General features: G+C 40.0%; 1 protein-coding gene across 1 annotated transcript; it reads right to left on the bottom strand.

The window, feature by feature from the left end:
- Positions 1 to 150: 150 nt before the first annotated feature.
- Positions 151 to 15,662, bottom strand: gas2b (growth arrest-specific 2b). Its single transcript, XM_085455327.1, has 8 exons — positions 15,545 to 15,662; positions 11,457 to 11,726; positions 9,801 to 9,910; positions 9,111 to 9,252; positions 7,140 to 7,203; positions 6,163 to 6,727; positions 5,961 to 6,068; positions 151 to 1,062 (listed from the first exon to the last, which is right to left on the bottom strand). The coding sequence occupies exons 2-8, from the start codon at positions 11,677 to 11,679 to the stop codon at positions 841 to 843; spliced, it is 1,434 nt and encodes a 477-aa protein (XP_085311453.1). The 5' UTR covers positions 11,680 to 11,726; positions 15,545 to 15,662; the 3' UTR covers positions 151 to 840.
- Between the last annotated feature and the right edge of the window lie 317 nt (positions 15,663 to 15,979).

Genomic DNA, 15,979 nt, shown 5'->3' with positions numbered 1-15,979 from the left:
GAGGACATGGTGCCACCTAGAGGGAGAACTTAACATTTTGTGTCTTTGCTTTTTGCTTTTTTTTTTTTTTTAAAAAGAGACTTGGATGAGTAAATCTGTGTTAAAAGGCCCAAAACATACAAATAACGTGAGAAGTAAGTAAATATGAAGCAGCATTAAGAAATCTTTTATTTAGTTCTTGCAATAGCAATCAAGTCTATATTTTTTTTAAAAGTTACAATTATTTTAAACACATATTTTTTAGAAAAAAGGTTTAATTACAGGCAAACATCCAATGAAACTCAAATACACAGATGATTAAGGAATGTGGATGTCTAAAATAAAAAAAGTTCAAACAAAGATAAACACATTGTGAGCTTGAGAAACTGCACAAATCTAAACATGACTTTACACCAGACACATTATTGCAGAGTACCAAAAAAAACCTTTTCCTGAAAGAGTGTTTCACAATGAAGTATATATGGAAGTAATGATGTACATCCAAAAGATGGTGCGCTGACAAAAATATCTGCGCTGCAATTTCTTACAGCTCAAAATAAAGCTGCTGAAGCACAAATTGCAGCAGCAGGAAGCGGTGAAAGCGAGTGAATTGATAAAATTGTTGCCATTTATTTGCCTCCTAACGCACTGTGGCATACGCAGAGTTAAGTAAGCTTGTAATCACAGTCAGTTGCGTACTTCACACAGCTATAAGAACAGTCACATCTGTGTATAAGGAGAAAAGGTTGGATTGTATTTTAACTTGAGGTAAAATGGACGTCAGCTGTGTTGAATCACTGACCTTGAACACTTTGCTCTGATTAGGTGAGAGTTCCCGCTGCCACCTGAAGCCGGAGGCAGTTACTTCTTGCCACGATAATGGGCTCCGACCACCATGTAACTGTCAGGTGAGATGTTCAAGTTGGGTGGCTTTGGTTTGTCCTTACAGAGCCTGACCTCAGATTTACCTGCCAGCACTGCTCCTCCTTCTCCTCCTCTGCAGGGGTCATGTTTCTTCAGGTAACTCATAAAGGTCTCCCATCCTCCACCCACTCGTACCATCACGTGACGCTCATTCAGCATCTGCAAAGGTGACATGGGAGGGAATGCTGGGTAATAAACTTTCCATATAGTTTCTGGCTGATGCATTTCCAGGATGTTTTTGAACTCTCAAATATATGTTAAGCAGTGCTTCACACACACACACACACACACATAATCACATACACGTGAGTGTGTGTAGCACTGGCTATGAAAGGCAAATGATGTCTTGGAAAGCTTTGTCAAAATCTCATTAAGCCAAATGAAACAGCTCCTCGTGGAACCAGCTGAGCACGCACGCACACACACACACACACACACACACACACACACACACACACACACCGTGACGCACAATGGCGCACCCGCACAGATCTGAAGCACAAGCCACCTAGCAGAACTATTTTAAATGATAATAATTGCAGCGTTACCAGTCTGTCTGTTAACAGTAGTTACAGTGAGGTCAGTCGTGTCTGAATCAACAAATCGTACACAGACAGCCGTCCTTACAGCTGAAAACCAACTGCTGCCATGGCAACTAATGCCACAATATAGAGCCTTGGAGAAAAAAAAGCAATGGAAGGAGAAATTGAGATGAGTTCAGCTCAGTCCCTCAACTCCCAGCAGACATTAACATTCCCAAGAGGCCCTGCAAAGCCATCCGTTGTTCTGTCAGCGCCAGCAACCCCCCCACCCACCCCCTGCCTTATCAGCAATAAAGCCTTCATTACAGGGCCATTAAGAATGCGATAATACAAGCACATCTCCTCGCTTTATGTATGGAAGTGTGTGTGTGTCACGTGTATGGGATGAAAAAGAAATCAATGGTACAAGCACAGACACACGCACACACGCAGGCGGGAGACACGGGCGGCTTTAGAGGAAACTCCAGACATGGTGCGTCTCAGCTGTTATCCTGCAGATTAAACTGTTGAGGTTGACAGGGGTCAAGTCTGACATCCTGAATAAACCACTCTCCTGTCACACTTCCAGGAAATATCAGTGTGACTGGTTATCATTCTCAAAACATCAGTCACAATACAAATTAAAAAAAAAAAACTGTCTAAACACAGTTGTTTTTTTCTTTGTCTTCATTTACTGTCACTGGCAAACCTCGTGTTTCAGTCCAGATTCTTAACAATGGACTGTCTAAGCTTAAACGTATTAAATAAAGTGAAAGATAAACTTAGATTTGTTATTTGATGTAGACTATAAATAGCTTCTGCAGTCTACTATTTTCTGGGTGTAATTTTTCAAACATGGACTAATGTTGTCAAATAAGAGACCAACTTAATCATCTAAGAAGAAAATACAAAAAATGAAACAAGTCAGCATCTTTCTGAAGGAGATGATCTACCAAAGCCCTCTTTGTTATTTCAGGCTCCTTTATTTCTGTCTCTGTAACCCCCGGCCTCCTCCCCCTCCCTGCTATGTCTGCAGCCCATAAACTAACGTCTGGATTCCCTTGTGTCCTCCATCGATTCCCTCTCTCCCCCTCTCCTCCTGAAAGATGCATTAGTGTACTCAGGGAAAAGGAGTCCTCTATACACATGCCAGTAGGAGGCAGGCTTTAGCCACAAGCGCTGATTTTGATGCTGTGAGCGCGCTCAGTTCTTAAATTTGACAGCAAACACACAAATTGATGAGCCATACCGGTTCTAATGCCATTAATCTGTTTCGCCTGTTGTACTCGGTTTCCCCTTTACTAGAGATCTCACATCAGCAAGACCTCCTTATTGAATACAGGGTGTATGTCTAGGTGCAGACAGTATAACAGAAACCCTATAAGACAGCACATTGATTAGACCATTGCAGATTCTGAATGGCACTAAAAGGTCAAATTGAGATATCTTGCTAAAAATAACTCCTCATTCGCCAGAAGATAAAGCTTAGTGACTTTAGTTATCCCCAAATCCACTACAGTAAAGATGTTCATCAGATTGGACACACGTTCATGATTTGGAGGACAGTTGTGGTGATGAAGATTTGCATAATCTTAAATTTACCTCTACAAAGCTAACGTCGCTCACATAAGCCTCAGCTACATTGTAATGTTTACTAAATCTGAGCTTACTAACAGGTAAAACGATGACAACAAAGGCAGTAGATTTGGTCCGAGTACAGGTTTCATAAATATTTCACACATTCCTTGTTCATCATTTCTTCACGTTCCACTGTTATGTCAAAGGTCGGCTATAGAACAAAGACCACATGGCTTCTGTTGAGTCAACGTCTTTCTCGAGAGCACTTGAGAAAGGAAGATGAAGAAGTGTTTCTATGAAAACGATTTTAATCAGCTATATGTGATCATGAAAAAAAAGAGTGCTTTTTAGGTTCATCACTATATTAGCATGATGTGTCTTAATATTGTGAGGTGCTATAAATCTCTTTTCCTTCCATCAGCACAGCCAGACGGGGTCTCTGCTACAAAGCTGAACGAGAGCCTAATTGGGCAGAGAGAAGAAAGAGAAGCCTTCCTCTTTTTTAACACCAAAGAATAGCAAAGCACTCCAGGGCCAGCGTGATTGAATAGAGTCCAAAGGGAATAGAGAGAGAAGGGGAGAGAGAGGCGGGGTAGAAAGTTTACACGTGAGGAGGGGCGGTCATGCTCAGCCGCTCATTAACAAGCTGTCTGATTAAACCCATCGCTAATGACTTTGTCTTTGTAATCAATAGTATCTGCTCTTTAAAAAGGTCTGTACACACTGAAGGGTACACTCCCCTAGGAGCGACACGGGGGTTATCACGGTATATGGAAATGGAGGTTTATGGTGTGTTTCCCCACTCACGTGTAGGCAGCTGTGGGTTTCAAGGTAATGGATGGCTTACTGATCACTCTATTCAAACAGCTCATGTTTGTCTGCTTTTCAGCAACCGGGAAAAAAGGAAGCAGTGCAATTTATCTACAAACTAATAATTAGGGATGAAGACGTGATGCAGGTTCAAGGACAGACGTTATATCTGAAAGACTGCATAAAGAATGTGAGCACACAAGGCAGTTTTGATAGCATAGAAAAGCTTCAATCTTGCTTATGCATATGCATTTAGCCAGCCCATGATTTGGCTATCATGCATCTGTACTTCCTCAGGTTTCTAAGAAGTGGTGTTCCAACATATGTTATATCTGTTATGATATGACAGATATGATTCTCTAAATAGGAAGTAAGAAATATGCATTCTGACACTAATGTCATAATGTAGCTGTTGCAACAGAACTTATGCATCTAATAAATTTCATCTCCTGAACAAACACTGTGATCCAACCTGTGAGAAACCTTATCAAGATCTCACCTTTTAGATTCCCAGTGATTATTTTTATGTTAAAATGATATATCGTGTACTCAGAACATACAGCAAGCATCAAGGTCACATTTTCAGTTTTTATAGATGGAGGGATGTATGAAAGACACTGAAGTACATCTTTGTATTCAAAACCGTACCCACATACATGCACTCCCGAGTGGGCTGCCATTTAAAATGCGCACCAGGGTCATATCTTTGCAGAATCACCCTGAAAGAAACATGTTTATTTTTCTTCCAGGTTTGAACTCTTCACTGAAGGTCTATGTACTGAATACAATCATTGTGAGCCCATTCGTATCCTGACCACTGGTTGCCAAGCAACCCTGCCTCCCCATCCTTGAGCCTTCATAACACATGCATACAGATGGAGGATGTTTCAGGGAGGCTGAAAGACATCAGGGTCTCCATCCCAAGTGATGCAAATCAGTCCCTCTGACACATTGCACTTGTTGCTGACTCAACTCTTGATTAAACGTTCACACCTCATATGTGATTATGTGTTATCTGTGACAAATGCTCCCATTAGGTGTGGTTTATTATTTGTCTTTTGGTATCACAAAGCCTCCTGTCCTATTAGCAAACATACTTTAATATTTTATTTAAAAAAACAACAAGTTAAAAGCATTGTCATCAAACTAATGCAATGTAAACCGAACTTCTATTAAAAATATATATTTACATACTACTTATTTGTTTATTATGTTTTTATACCCTTACCAGCCACTTTATTAGGTCCAGCTATTCACCTGCTCACTAATACATATCAGCCAATCAAATGGCAGAAACTCAGTGTATTTAGGAATGTAGACTTGGTCAAGACAGCCTACTGAGTTCACACTGAGCAGCAGAATGAGATAGAAAGGTGATTTAAGTGATTTTGAAGGTGGTGTTGTTGTTGGTGCTAGACTGGGTGCTCTGGGTGTTTCAGGAACTGTTGATTTACTAGAATTTTCCCACACAATCTTTACAGAGAAGACAAAATATTCAGAGACCAGCAGTTCTCTGGGTGAAAGTCAGAGAAGTCTTGTTAATGTTAGAGGTCAGAGGAGAATGACCAGACTTTGACCTGAAAGGAATGCAGCAGTAACTCAAACAGCCACTTGTTACAACCAAGGTATGCAGAAGAACATCTCTGAACAAGCAACACAATGAACCTTGAAGCAGATGAGGTACAGAAGTGGAACTACATAGGGTACCACGGCACTGCTATGTGGTCAGCCAAGAACAGGAAATTGCGGCTATATTTTGCACAAGGTCACCAAAAACCACTGTCCTCAAATGGCCTCCATAGCCACTGGATCTCAATCCATTGAGATGTCGTGGAACAGGAGATTCATATCATGGATCTGATAAATCTGCAGCAACTGCATGAAGCTATCGCGTCAATTTGGACCACAATTTTTCAGGAATGTTTCCAGCACCTTGTTAAATCTATATCATGAATAATTAATATAACTGTGGAGGCTAAAGGGGGTCCAACTCAGTACTGGCAAAGTGTACATAACAAAGGGTCAGAGAGTGTATTTACTGCTTCTATTATGTTGGCTAAATTATCTAAAGAGTTGTATGGAGGATCTCAAAGTTACTGCAAAATACAAGTAATTTTTAGGAGAAAGGGATAACGGAAACGTACTTACTCGTATATAAAGAACTTTGTCCCCAACACGGTAACAGCCCTTTGGTTGTTTCTCAACCAGGAAGGTGATGGGACAACTGCAGGGTGGATTTTCAATAATGTTTCTTACCTATTACAGATTCCACAGAGAAAACAAACTCAAAAAGAGTGTATTTTAAACAGTGTACCACTGAGATTAATTTCACTGGAAACAAAATACGCACAAAGTCATCCAAAATGTTGGTGCAGGAGCTCCTCCTGATGGTTGACCTGTTTGATGAGCGAGGAGTCAAGGCTGCAGGTGGGGAATTAGTGGGAGGTGTAGCTGTCGCACGGCGGGCGTTTATTGCGGTAAGGCAGACTTTGGTGGTGGATTCCAGGGTTTGGCCTGGTGAAGGCGCTGACAGCGGAGTTGAGGCAGATGTGTTAGTGGTGCAGGATGAAGGGAACAAAGGTGTTTGTGTCGAGACTGTGGTTGTATAAGGAGTACAGGATGAGAGGGGGGACTGAGGAGGGGATGAAAACATAGTTACTGGGTTTGTTGTGGCTGATGGAAGATCAGAGGCAAGCGAAGCAGCGAGGGGTTCAGATGGACTGGTTGCCCTTGGAGTGAGGGGAGCGGGTGCAGGGAGAGGGGGAGAAGGGGCAGGTGGTAGGGATGGCTGGGATGGTGAATACAATGAGAGAGGAGGAAAAATGAAAATAGGGGATGATGGAGATAAGCTCCCTGCCTCCTCCCTCTGCATCTCGCTCTCCAACTTAACCAACCCCGGTGGCTCCACGCCGTACCTGAAAGTGAAATTTAACAAAAAAATTTGCATTTGCACAAACAAATCAACACAGGAGAGAGAACATAGTGATTTTCACATCAAGGTGCTTAAACTCTTGGAGATACTTCAGCAGTTATCACTTAGTTTTTTTTTTAAAGTGAGCACCTAATGCAGCTAGAAATGAAAACTTAAGAGGTGAAAAGTAATGAATGAGTTGCTATAGCAGTGAAAATCATCATGAAGGATAAACAGAAAATGAGATGACAAGAAAATTAAATATAGAAAAGAAAATTAAACAGGAAAACATGCAGCTATTGGCAGTAGAATGAAAACAATGATATAAAAAGAATACATTTCATTTAAGTGTAATGCAATCACAGTTTTATTTTTGGAGCTGCTCTGTGGATGGACAGTTGGTTATTCCTAGTTACCTGGCTGCAATCCGTCCCAGCTCCATCAGGCACAGGCACACCTCCCGAGGCTGCTTGTGGAGGACTTCAGGCAGCACATGCGTGACGTACAGACAAAGAGGATACAGGGGTACAAATAAAAAAAGGTCACTTATCTGAAAGGAAAGATCTTTCCAGAGATAAGCTTCTGTTTTTGTAAAAAAAAGAAAAAAGAAAAAAAAAAAGCGGGGCCTGCAGCCTGAACATAGAGGATATGTTTCAGGAGGTATTCTGTCTCTATTGTGCATCTCTCTCTTTGAACCAGGAATTCCTCAGGGCCCTGGATGTGCTGCTGATGGCATGAAGGCATGAAGTCATCAACAAGTAAGCCACTTCAGTCCATTATGGTTTATGAAATAAAAATAACTCAGTTTGTGTCAGAAAACATTATTATTAATTTGTTATTTGTCAAGATGACAAACGTTTGAGTCCAAAGACATCACATTAGCCACAGCATTCACTTATGGCAAAAAAAAAAAAGTTATACAATCAGCAAACAGCTGCGTTTCTATTGACTCATCTGTTTTGACAAAAGAAAGAAGTTTATATCATCCCCCCTTTGTGTCACTGATGAAGTAAACTTAAGTCTGTCAAATTGTGGTAACTGTATTTTCCCACTTCCTTCAATTAATCAAGTGAAGTGGGTAACTTTGCCTGCAGGGGAGACTCATTGTTGCTGGTGGGGATTAGCCTGTACATTATCATTCCTACGCATCTGCCACCTTGCAGAGACATGCCCATCTAAGAAGTGCAAAATGTTCTTTCTTAGACTTACTTACTGCATTTAACTTGATTAAAACCGGTACTTCAATTGGACTTGACTGGGGTGAGATGTGAGATATGTATACTTCACTTTTTCTGAGTCACAAACATTGTATCACCGACTCACTGGACTGTTAATGTTTTATTTGAAACAATTGGTAGTAGTTTTGCAACTGTTACTATAGTATAGTGCAAATGTTTATAGTCACCTATCATGGGAAAACATACACGGCAACACAGTATATAAGGGCAAAAAAGGATTTGGACTTGTTTGAAAGTCAATATTTGGTATGACCACTTCAATACAGCCTGAACTCTCTCAAGCAAGCTTTTTTGTAATTTCTTTAGGTCGTCTTCATGAATAGTTCTCCTGGCTTCTTGAAGGAAATTCAAAGCTCTTCTTTGGATGATAGAAGCTTTTTGTTCAGTTCTCTGTCAAGCTGATCAAACGCTGCTTCAATAATGTTGACGTCTGGGCTCTGAGGAGGCCAGTCCATGGCTGACAGTGTTCCACTGTGTGCACCTGTATTGAGGTATGCTTTTACTGCACTGGCAGTGTGTTTTGGATCACTACCGAAAAATGAAGCCATTGCCAGTCAGACACCTTTTCAGTGCATAGTGGATGGATGATTTGACTTTTTTGTGGTTATAATTCTATCAATTTTGACAAGATCTCTGACATGGCTGGCTAAAATGAAGCCTCAAAGTATCACTGGGCCTCCATCATGTCTCAGTGTCGTAACTCTCTCTCAAATGCTAAATATTTCAAATTTGGATTTGTTATTCCGTAGGACCTGTTATACTTGATTTTCAGTCCCGTTCTTGTGTAATTTGGCATGCATCAGCCTTTTCCTTCTGTTTCCCTTTCTTAAGAATGACTTCAGTGAACAGTAGATGGAACTAAAGGTCCAGATGTATCTCTTAGGTCCTGTGTCAGATCAAGGTCAGGACATGACTTTCAGATACTGTTCATCTGCTGTACAGTTTTGTTTTTTTAGGCCTACCGCTTCTTCTTTTGTTCTCCAATTGTCCAGTTTCTTTAAGGACACACTGCGCACCATGCTGAGATACAACATGTTCATGTTAATCAGTAATGTGCTGTAAGTGCTGTGAGGCATGATTCACTTGAGCCTTGTATTGTTAAAAGAAACAAAGGTCTGAATTTCTCTGCTTCATTAGGTCTTAACTCACCCAAATCCTCAGACTCGAAAAGGTAAGCCTCATCAACACCAATCTTTCGACACCAGTAGAGGAAGTTGGCCGTGTTGTCCCTGGCGAAAAATGATCCAGAAGTTGCATCAGCTCGCCAGTGGATCACTCTTCTTGTGAAGACCTGTGATTGATTGTTTTCAACAAGCACATTCACAGAGAAGCAGTGGAAACATAAGCTCTCATTTCTAAGAAGCACACTGACTGGCTTTATCCCGGATCAGTGTTTCAGGGTACACAATGGATCCTGTCCAATGATCAACAATAGAAAAGCCTTCTTTAGTGAGTTTGAGCATAAACACACTGAGTGGAAGAGACAACTTCCTCTCCAATTGCATTATGCCAGCATTTGGTGTGCAAGGAGGGCATATCAGGGGTAAGATCTTTACAAAACACGACTGTAGTAAGGAGAGGCTTACTGAAAGAAAACATGAATAGACATAAAAGACATAGACAAGCACTGAATGAAATGCCAGACATTATCACTGCCAACGTCGGACCTGACCTAGTTTCTACCTGAACTCTGACTGTTCTTAAGTTAGATTTCATTTGTTTTGTTTTTATTTTGTTGTTATTAAAATGACTCACATTACGTGTTTTTACATTAGCCTTATCTTCTTTTCCGTTTGGTGTGCAAATAATTGTGCACATTACTTTGTGTTGTCACATCACCTTGCCATTGTTGTTGTGTATCATCTTGTCCTGCAGCAGCTGAGCCAGCTCACAGAGCAGAACGCCATTATCCAAACTCTCCATCAGATTATCTGCTGTGAGGTCCACTCCTGGGCAGAATTCACACATGACACACAGAAATGTCACAACTGTAACTCAGGATTGTTTGCTTTTTGCATTTTGCTTTACTCAAAAAAAGATCTTAGAAGTCGATCAAATATGTTCCTCTATTGGTTTTTCCAAGAGGATCTTATCCATTTGCTTTCATAAGAAGGATTCTTTAACAATCAGATGCACTCAGAATAATCCAATATGAAATCAGTAATTCTGGATTATACTGTAGCTGAGTGAAAGTGAACATGGGTGAACCAAAGTTTGAAATAATAATGACATGATTACATCAATTTTTTTCAGTCATTATGTTTGATTCCAAACATAATGACTCATATATTCACACATTGTAAATAGTGTTAATAATATCTTTTAATACTTTGAATTCAGATTGAGTTTTCTCTAATCCACACATTTCTTTTAAGTTGGCAACACAAAGATCTAGTAACACCTTGCTATCATGATTGACTACAACCGTCAGTTTCTTGTTGTCAGCATAAAAGGATTTGTTTGACAGCACTTATTGGATTGACTCAGAGCAATTGGAAAGTCCAAGAAACTCAGCGAAGAGCTAAAAGGATTATGGATTTACACATAATAGGAAGGTCTCTTGGTGACATTTCTAAACTACTGCATTTCAATGCATTTAAGTAAAATTTATTCAGATGTGTCACCACTCTGCCAAAACTGTCACTTTCAGATGAAAGGAAATTGGTTTGGATGTTCGGGAACACCAAGGTTCAACCCTGCAATGAACTGGGAACTGCAGGAACACCAGAATTATTTTCCACAGTGAAGCAAGTTTTACACTGAAATGGACTAAGAGAGCAAAGACCAAGAAAGAAGCATCTGCTCAGAACTGAAGCTTGTCTGACATTTGGATAAGCCAAATACCTTCTGGAACACTGTACCAGCTGTCAAGGACTGGAGGATGACTTCCAAATTCTTCAACTTCACCTCAAATCAATAGACCTCAGTCTTATTGAAAATTTGTGTAATATCGACCAAATATCAAATATTGAACCAGAATTAAGCCAGAAGCTTGTTGATGGCTGATTGAGGCGCAACTTGCATTTAACATTTATTGGGCGTGTGACTGTGTGGATTAGAAAAAAAAATCCAAACTAAATTCAAGATTTTGTAGCCATGTTTTGTTTTGAAAGTATAGTATTATAGCTAGACTGAGTCCCAGCAAAATCTAAAGGTTATCTATGGATCATCCAGTTGAGTACTGCAGTGCAATACTGCAATATTTTTTTGCAATGCTTTTTATTACAGTTAGTTAAGAATTCTGCTGCAAGAAACAGGGAAAACGAGCATATTACTCTAATCCTCAGCTACTTGTTTTGGCTTCCAATCAAATACAGAATAAAAAGTATTGGTTATTGTTTAGAAATTGTTTAATAGCTTTGGGCCTAAATATATAACTTAGGTGTTTAATGGATAAAAACCTAGTAGGCCTCTAAGGTCCGCAAGATCTGATCATCATTGGCGAAAAACAGTATTATTCAATACAGTTTATTACAAAATAAAAAGTTGTCTCACCCATCATGGTGTTGAGCCAGAAGGCCAGGTCTTCTTTCATGGGCAGAAGGCTGGAGTCATGGCGGTAGGGGAGCCACTGGTGGTACTCCTGGGGACAGGCCAGGCCTGGTCCAGAGTGTCTGTACCTTAGTGAGAGACAGCCATTCATCCCCAATCCAGTCAACTGCCTCGGGGTGATGGGACTGCCAAGAGTGGCTTTCGTTGCTCCAACTTCACTGTCCATGTTTCAGCACCAAATGATCTTTGATGAATCCCACTAGTCCAGAGAAACTGGATTTAAAAAGAAGACCATTTAAGACCGCACATGACTCCGGTCCTCCAATTTTTATTCATTTATTGCATCTCAATAGTAAGTAATTTCAAGCACACCTGCTCTTCATCAGTAATGTGCAGAGTAGTGTTGTCTCAAATTAGGGTATGACATTCACACAGCTGACCTCCTGACTTCCTCTGCTCCCTTTACGGATGAGTTCCATCTCACTCCTCTTCTGTCACACCAACCCTCTGCATGTCCTCCTTCACTACATCAATGAATCTTATTCTTTCTCTTTCCCTCCTGTCATATTCACCATCCTTTGTCCTATATGTACACTATCCCTCCTATAACTGTGGGCCTTAATTTTATATCTGTTACCCATGAAGAAAGTTAAAATAGATCAGACATATTCAAACTATGAATAGCAGTTAAAATAACTCATATACCTATATGCTAAATGTTGTAAAGGTGCATCTACATCTAATTAGATTATAATACATCTAAAGCCAAATACATAATTTAAAATATAATGGTTTTTCAAGGGTAATATTTGTAAGTCCTTTAAAGTGAATGTACAAAAACAACAAAACATGTTGAAACCTTCTCCCAAAGCTGCAGCACTGGTTTTCATGTGCAAACCCTGTTTTCACAACCAAACAATCCACACAATCATTAATCAAAGGGATTAAACTGACTGCAGGCAGCTTGTGTTTAATAAGATGTACAGCCACAGCCCCGAGCCAGTCTCCTGGTGCTGCTGCATGGCTCATTTGTCCTGTTCCCAGAGCAGTCACGATCGTAAAGCTCAGCGCCATGCAAAGGCTTGCTCTCTCTAATCAGCTAGAATTAAGATGACAACATGTACAGTGGGTCAGTGGGTGTGCTGACTGATATATAGTAGAGATATGATTACTTCGAGCCAGTTGACTGACTTTAATGTGTTACTATAAAGTAACAAGGCAAGAAAACATTCTGGATGTTGGGGGTGTTTTTCTAAGCTACCGGTGAGATGTAAAATAAGATCTGAGCAGTCCAGCATAGGCAAAAAAATCAATTAATTTTAAGGCTTGTCAAATGGCAAAACACTTCACAGAGGGTGGAAATATTACAGTTGGAATAAGGATATGCTTCTTGTAGTTCTTTGACCCAATGCAGAACCTGATATATTGCCATTAATTAAAAGCAGAGACAAGTTTAATCTTTTTTACTACACATTCCTACAGCAACCTCAGCTGCACCAGGAAACAAGCCTCATTGATGCTTATGTGTGCGTTCTCTGAGCGTAGTCTACAAGTCACGACACAGCAGCAACAAAATTAAGCCAACGCCGAAATACCAAAAACTGCTGCTCATGTGGTGGCCATCTGAGGCTAACAGTAGGCCTGTATATTAAAGGTAGACAGTTTTACAGGATTAAAAGCCTGACAAAAAAATTGTTTTGCTCCCGGTGGCTCTTCATAACCAGTGTAGGGCGGGTGATTTTGACTGACTCAACCATCAAGACTTTACCTAGAGCTGTAGTTGATTGCTGTCTGCTAGTTTTCACTTCCACTAAAACCAGTCACACAGGAGCCAAATGAGAGATTGGTTCCCATTGTTACCTTACAAATATGCCTGCTGTGTGTTGCAGCCCATTCAAGAAGTTTGTACTCATGCTTATGATGACTGAAGCTAGGATTTTATTATTCAGCTATCTGCCAATATTAGACAAATATGTATTTCTGTGTGTTGCACCTAAATGGTTTGAGCTTGATGACAAAGATTGCTGGCATTTTAAGAATTTACCAAACCATCCGCTTGTTCACACATTTATGCTTCAGTACTATTGAAGCTTCAAAATGCAGAGTTCAAAACCAGTCAACTAGTAGGTAGGTAACGTCACATTGGCCATGTCAATCTATTATATACAGTATGTGATCCTGAGACCCTCATAAATGCTGTGGTAGCCATCCAACAAGGGAAATTGGTGTGTTGCTTAGACAACGTGTCAGATTTTTAATAATAATAATAATAATAATATTTTACTCTTGTTTCACACCAGACAAAAACAAAATGATATTGGCGTCCTTTGAGCTGTGCTTCTAACATAACTGATAAAAATCCTGTTTCTGGGAAATCCCACTCCCAATATTTATTACCTTTAGTAGAATAGTGAAGTAAATGCACACCTGAAGATAGATGTTAGGGACCCAGATCAGCAGGATCGCAGCTGGCTTTTTGATACCACCTGTGTTTTATCTATCAAAGTACATGTAGCTCCTCGTTGCAGATAAGCACTACAAGTTCAGGTGTAGTTTGCTGTAAAGCTGACTTCTCTTGGCAGCAAACCTCTTTGTAGCATGTTCACAAAAGATGTCAGGCAAAGCTGCACTGAATTCTGGCCTTGGGTTGTGTGAGATGAATGTGGGAAACTTGTAAAAATACCACTCTGACTAGACACAGTGTAAAATATCATTTTTAAACATTTCATGCAGATGTGGGACGGAGGCAAGCTATATGTGGAGGGCACAGGCTGCCTAGTCTGATGCTGGATTACAGATTGACAGACGGGAGCCTCTGTCTCTAAGAAAACATCCAGGTGCAATATTCACACCTCTGCTACAGGAGAGCTCTGCTGGGAAGGGAAGGCAGAGGTCAACCACTGGCCCAGCTCTCAGACACTAGCAGCCTTTATATTCCTGCAGAGCTGCGTGTAAAGGCTGTAAGACACACACATCAATGCCGAATAAACAAACACACAGGTCCGTGCATGCAGCTCTGATTTACACCTTGTTTACTTTGCCCAAACTTTAATGCTTCCAAAGAGAGATGTGCTTCACTGTTATCTCACACCCTTTAATGTGTTTTCAAAATAAAAGCCTAAATCTTCACTTCTAAATGAGCTATTAGAGGAAAACTAGCAAAGTTACACACCTGACTACCTGAATTATTACGGACCTGAGCCAAAGCATTCATTTAAATGTGTCTAAGTAAGACAAGATGTTATTTATGAATGGGATTCTTGCAACCCTCGGCTCAGCTCTGCTATTAAATGAAATCAAAGCCTGGCAGCATCTGGTAAACAACTACATTCCTTTCCTACATGGCAGGCACAGCTTTGGTGTTTACTTTGGGGTTAAAACAAGTAGAAATCATTTCTTCAGCTTCCAACAAAATCTGATGCTTTCTGTGTGGCAACTATTTGAAATTACTATCAATAAAATATTGGACGGCAGTAGCGCTGCTGGCAGCATCTTACTCCATCAGTTTTGAGTCCGTCTCATTTGACTTGTTGGAAAGTAGAAGAGGTAATGTAAAACTACTGAATGAAGAAGAGGCTTCAGCTCTCACTCCACGACCTACCCTACGATGCTTCTAGACTAAATAAACTCCATATCAACACAGGATGAGAAGGTCTATCGCCTGCTGCACCTCTTTATGCTCCTTCGATAAAACACACTCTTGCTCCAGTAAAACCCTATCAAATCAAATTCTGGTACCAAGATATACATTTTTCAATCTTCCACTGGTTCAAACAATGAGCTCCTCAGAACAGTTTCTTCATTTAGTAACTTCTGTGAGTGCTTATGTGAAAATAAGTTTCCAAAGCTGACATTTAAAGACACGTTTTCTTCTGACAGAAAAAAGGTAAGTTATGGTTAGTTATGGTTAACTACATGTAGTGGTAGTTGTTGTAAAATACACAAGCAACTCTGAAATAGTAAATTTTGATCCATTTTCTATTTCTTGAAATAAATTGTTATGACCACAGCTATGATAATAATAATAATGATAATAATAATAATAACAATAATAATAATAATAATTCCACATAAATATAAAATATACTTACAAAACGCTCACAGTAACTGTAGGATTCTTCCACAGATGTCTCTTATTCACAGTCTTCTTCTTACGTGTTTTTCGTCTGGTACACACATCACTCACGACCAGATGTTCAGCGCCCTCAGGTCCACCACATGTGAGTACACTAAAGTATGTAAAGGGGGCCGTCACTTTTAAATGCCTGCAAGTTTGTGGTGTCAGCTTACAACCGCTGAAGACAGGTTAGACCGTGGGAGAAAAGAAGGAAATACATATCTGTTGTTCCCTCGTTTTTGTCGGGGATTTTTTCCCCCCTCCATATTTAAATAAATATATTTAAACAGGATATCTTAATTAAATTACATTTTTCTCCTTCTCCTGCTGTTAATAGAAAGTAAACTTGGTTCCCATAGCAACACATTTACAATTACAGTCGAATAGCTACTGAATATTAAAAATGTTT

Source organism: Copadichromis virginalis, linkage group LG1, assembly GCF_057382275.1.
Source record: "Copadichromis virginalis isolate Kocher_CV1m ecotype Utaka linkage group LG1, C_Virginalis_male_GT1.1, whole genome shotgun sequence".
NCBI classification, from domain to species: Eukaryota; Metazoa; Chordata; class Actinopteri; order Cichliformes; family Cichlidae; genus Copadichromis; species Copadichromis virginalis.
Note: the sequence above shows the minus strand (reverse complement) of the source record. Positions and strands in the feature narration are given on the sequence as shown.

Coding starts and splice junctions, on each gene's coding strand:
- gas2b (XM_085455327.1), bottom strand. CDS start 11,679: ATGGACAGTGAAGTTGGAGCAACGAAAGCCACTCTTGGCAGTCCCATC. Junction 9,253..9,800: donor TACACAACAACAATGGCAAG/GTGATGTGACAA, acceptor AATCAATCACAG/GTCTTCACAAGAAGAGTGAT. Junction 1,063..5,960: donor ACAAAGTTCTTTATATACGA/GTAAGTACGTTT, acceptor TCACCTTTGCAG/ATGCTGAATGAGCGTCACGT.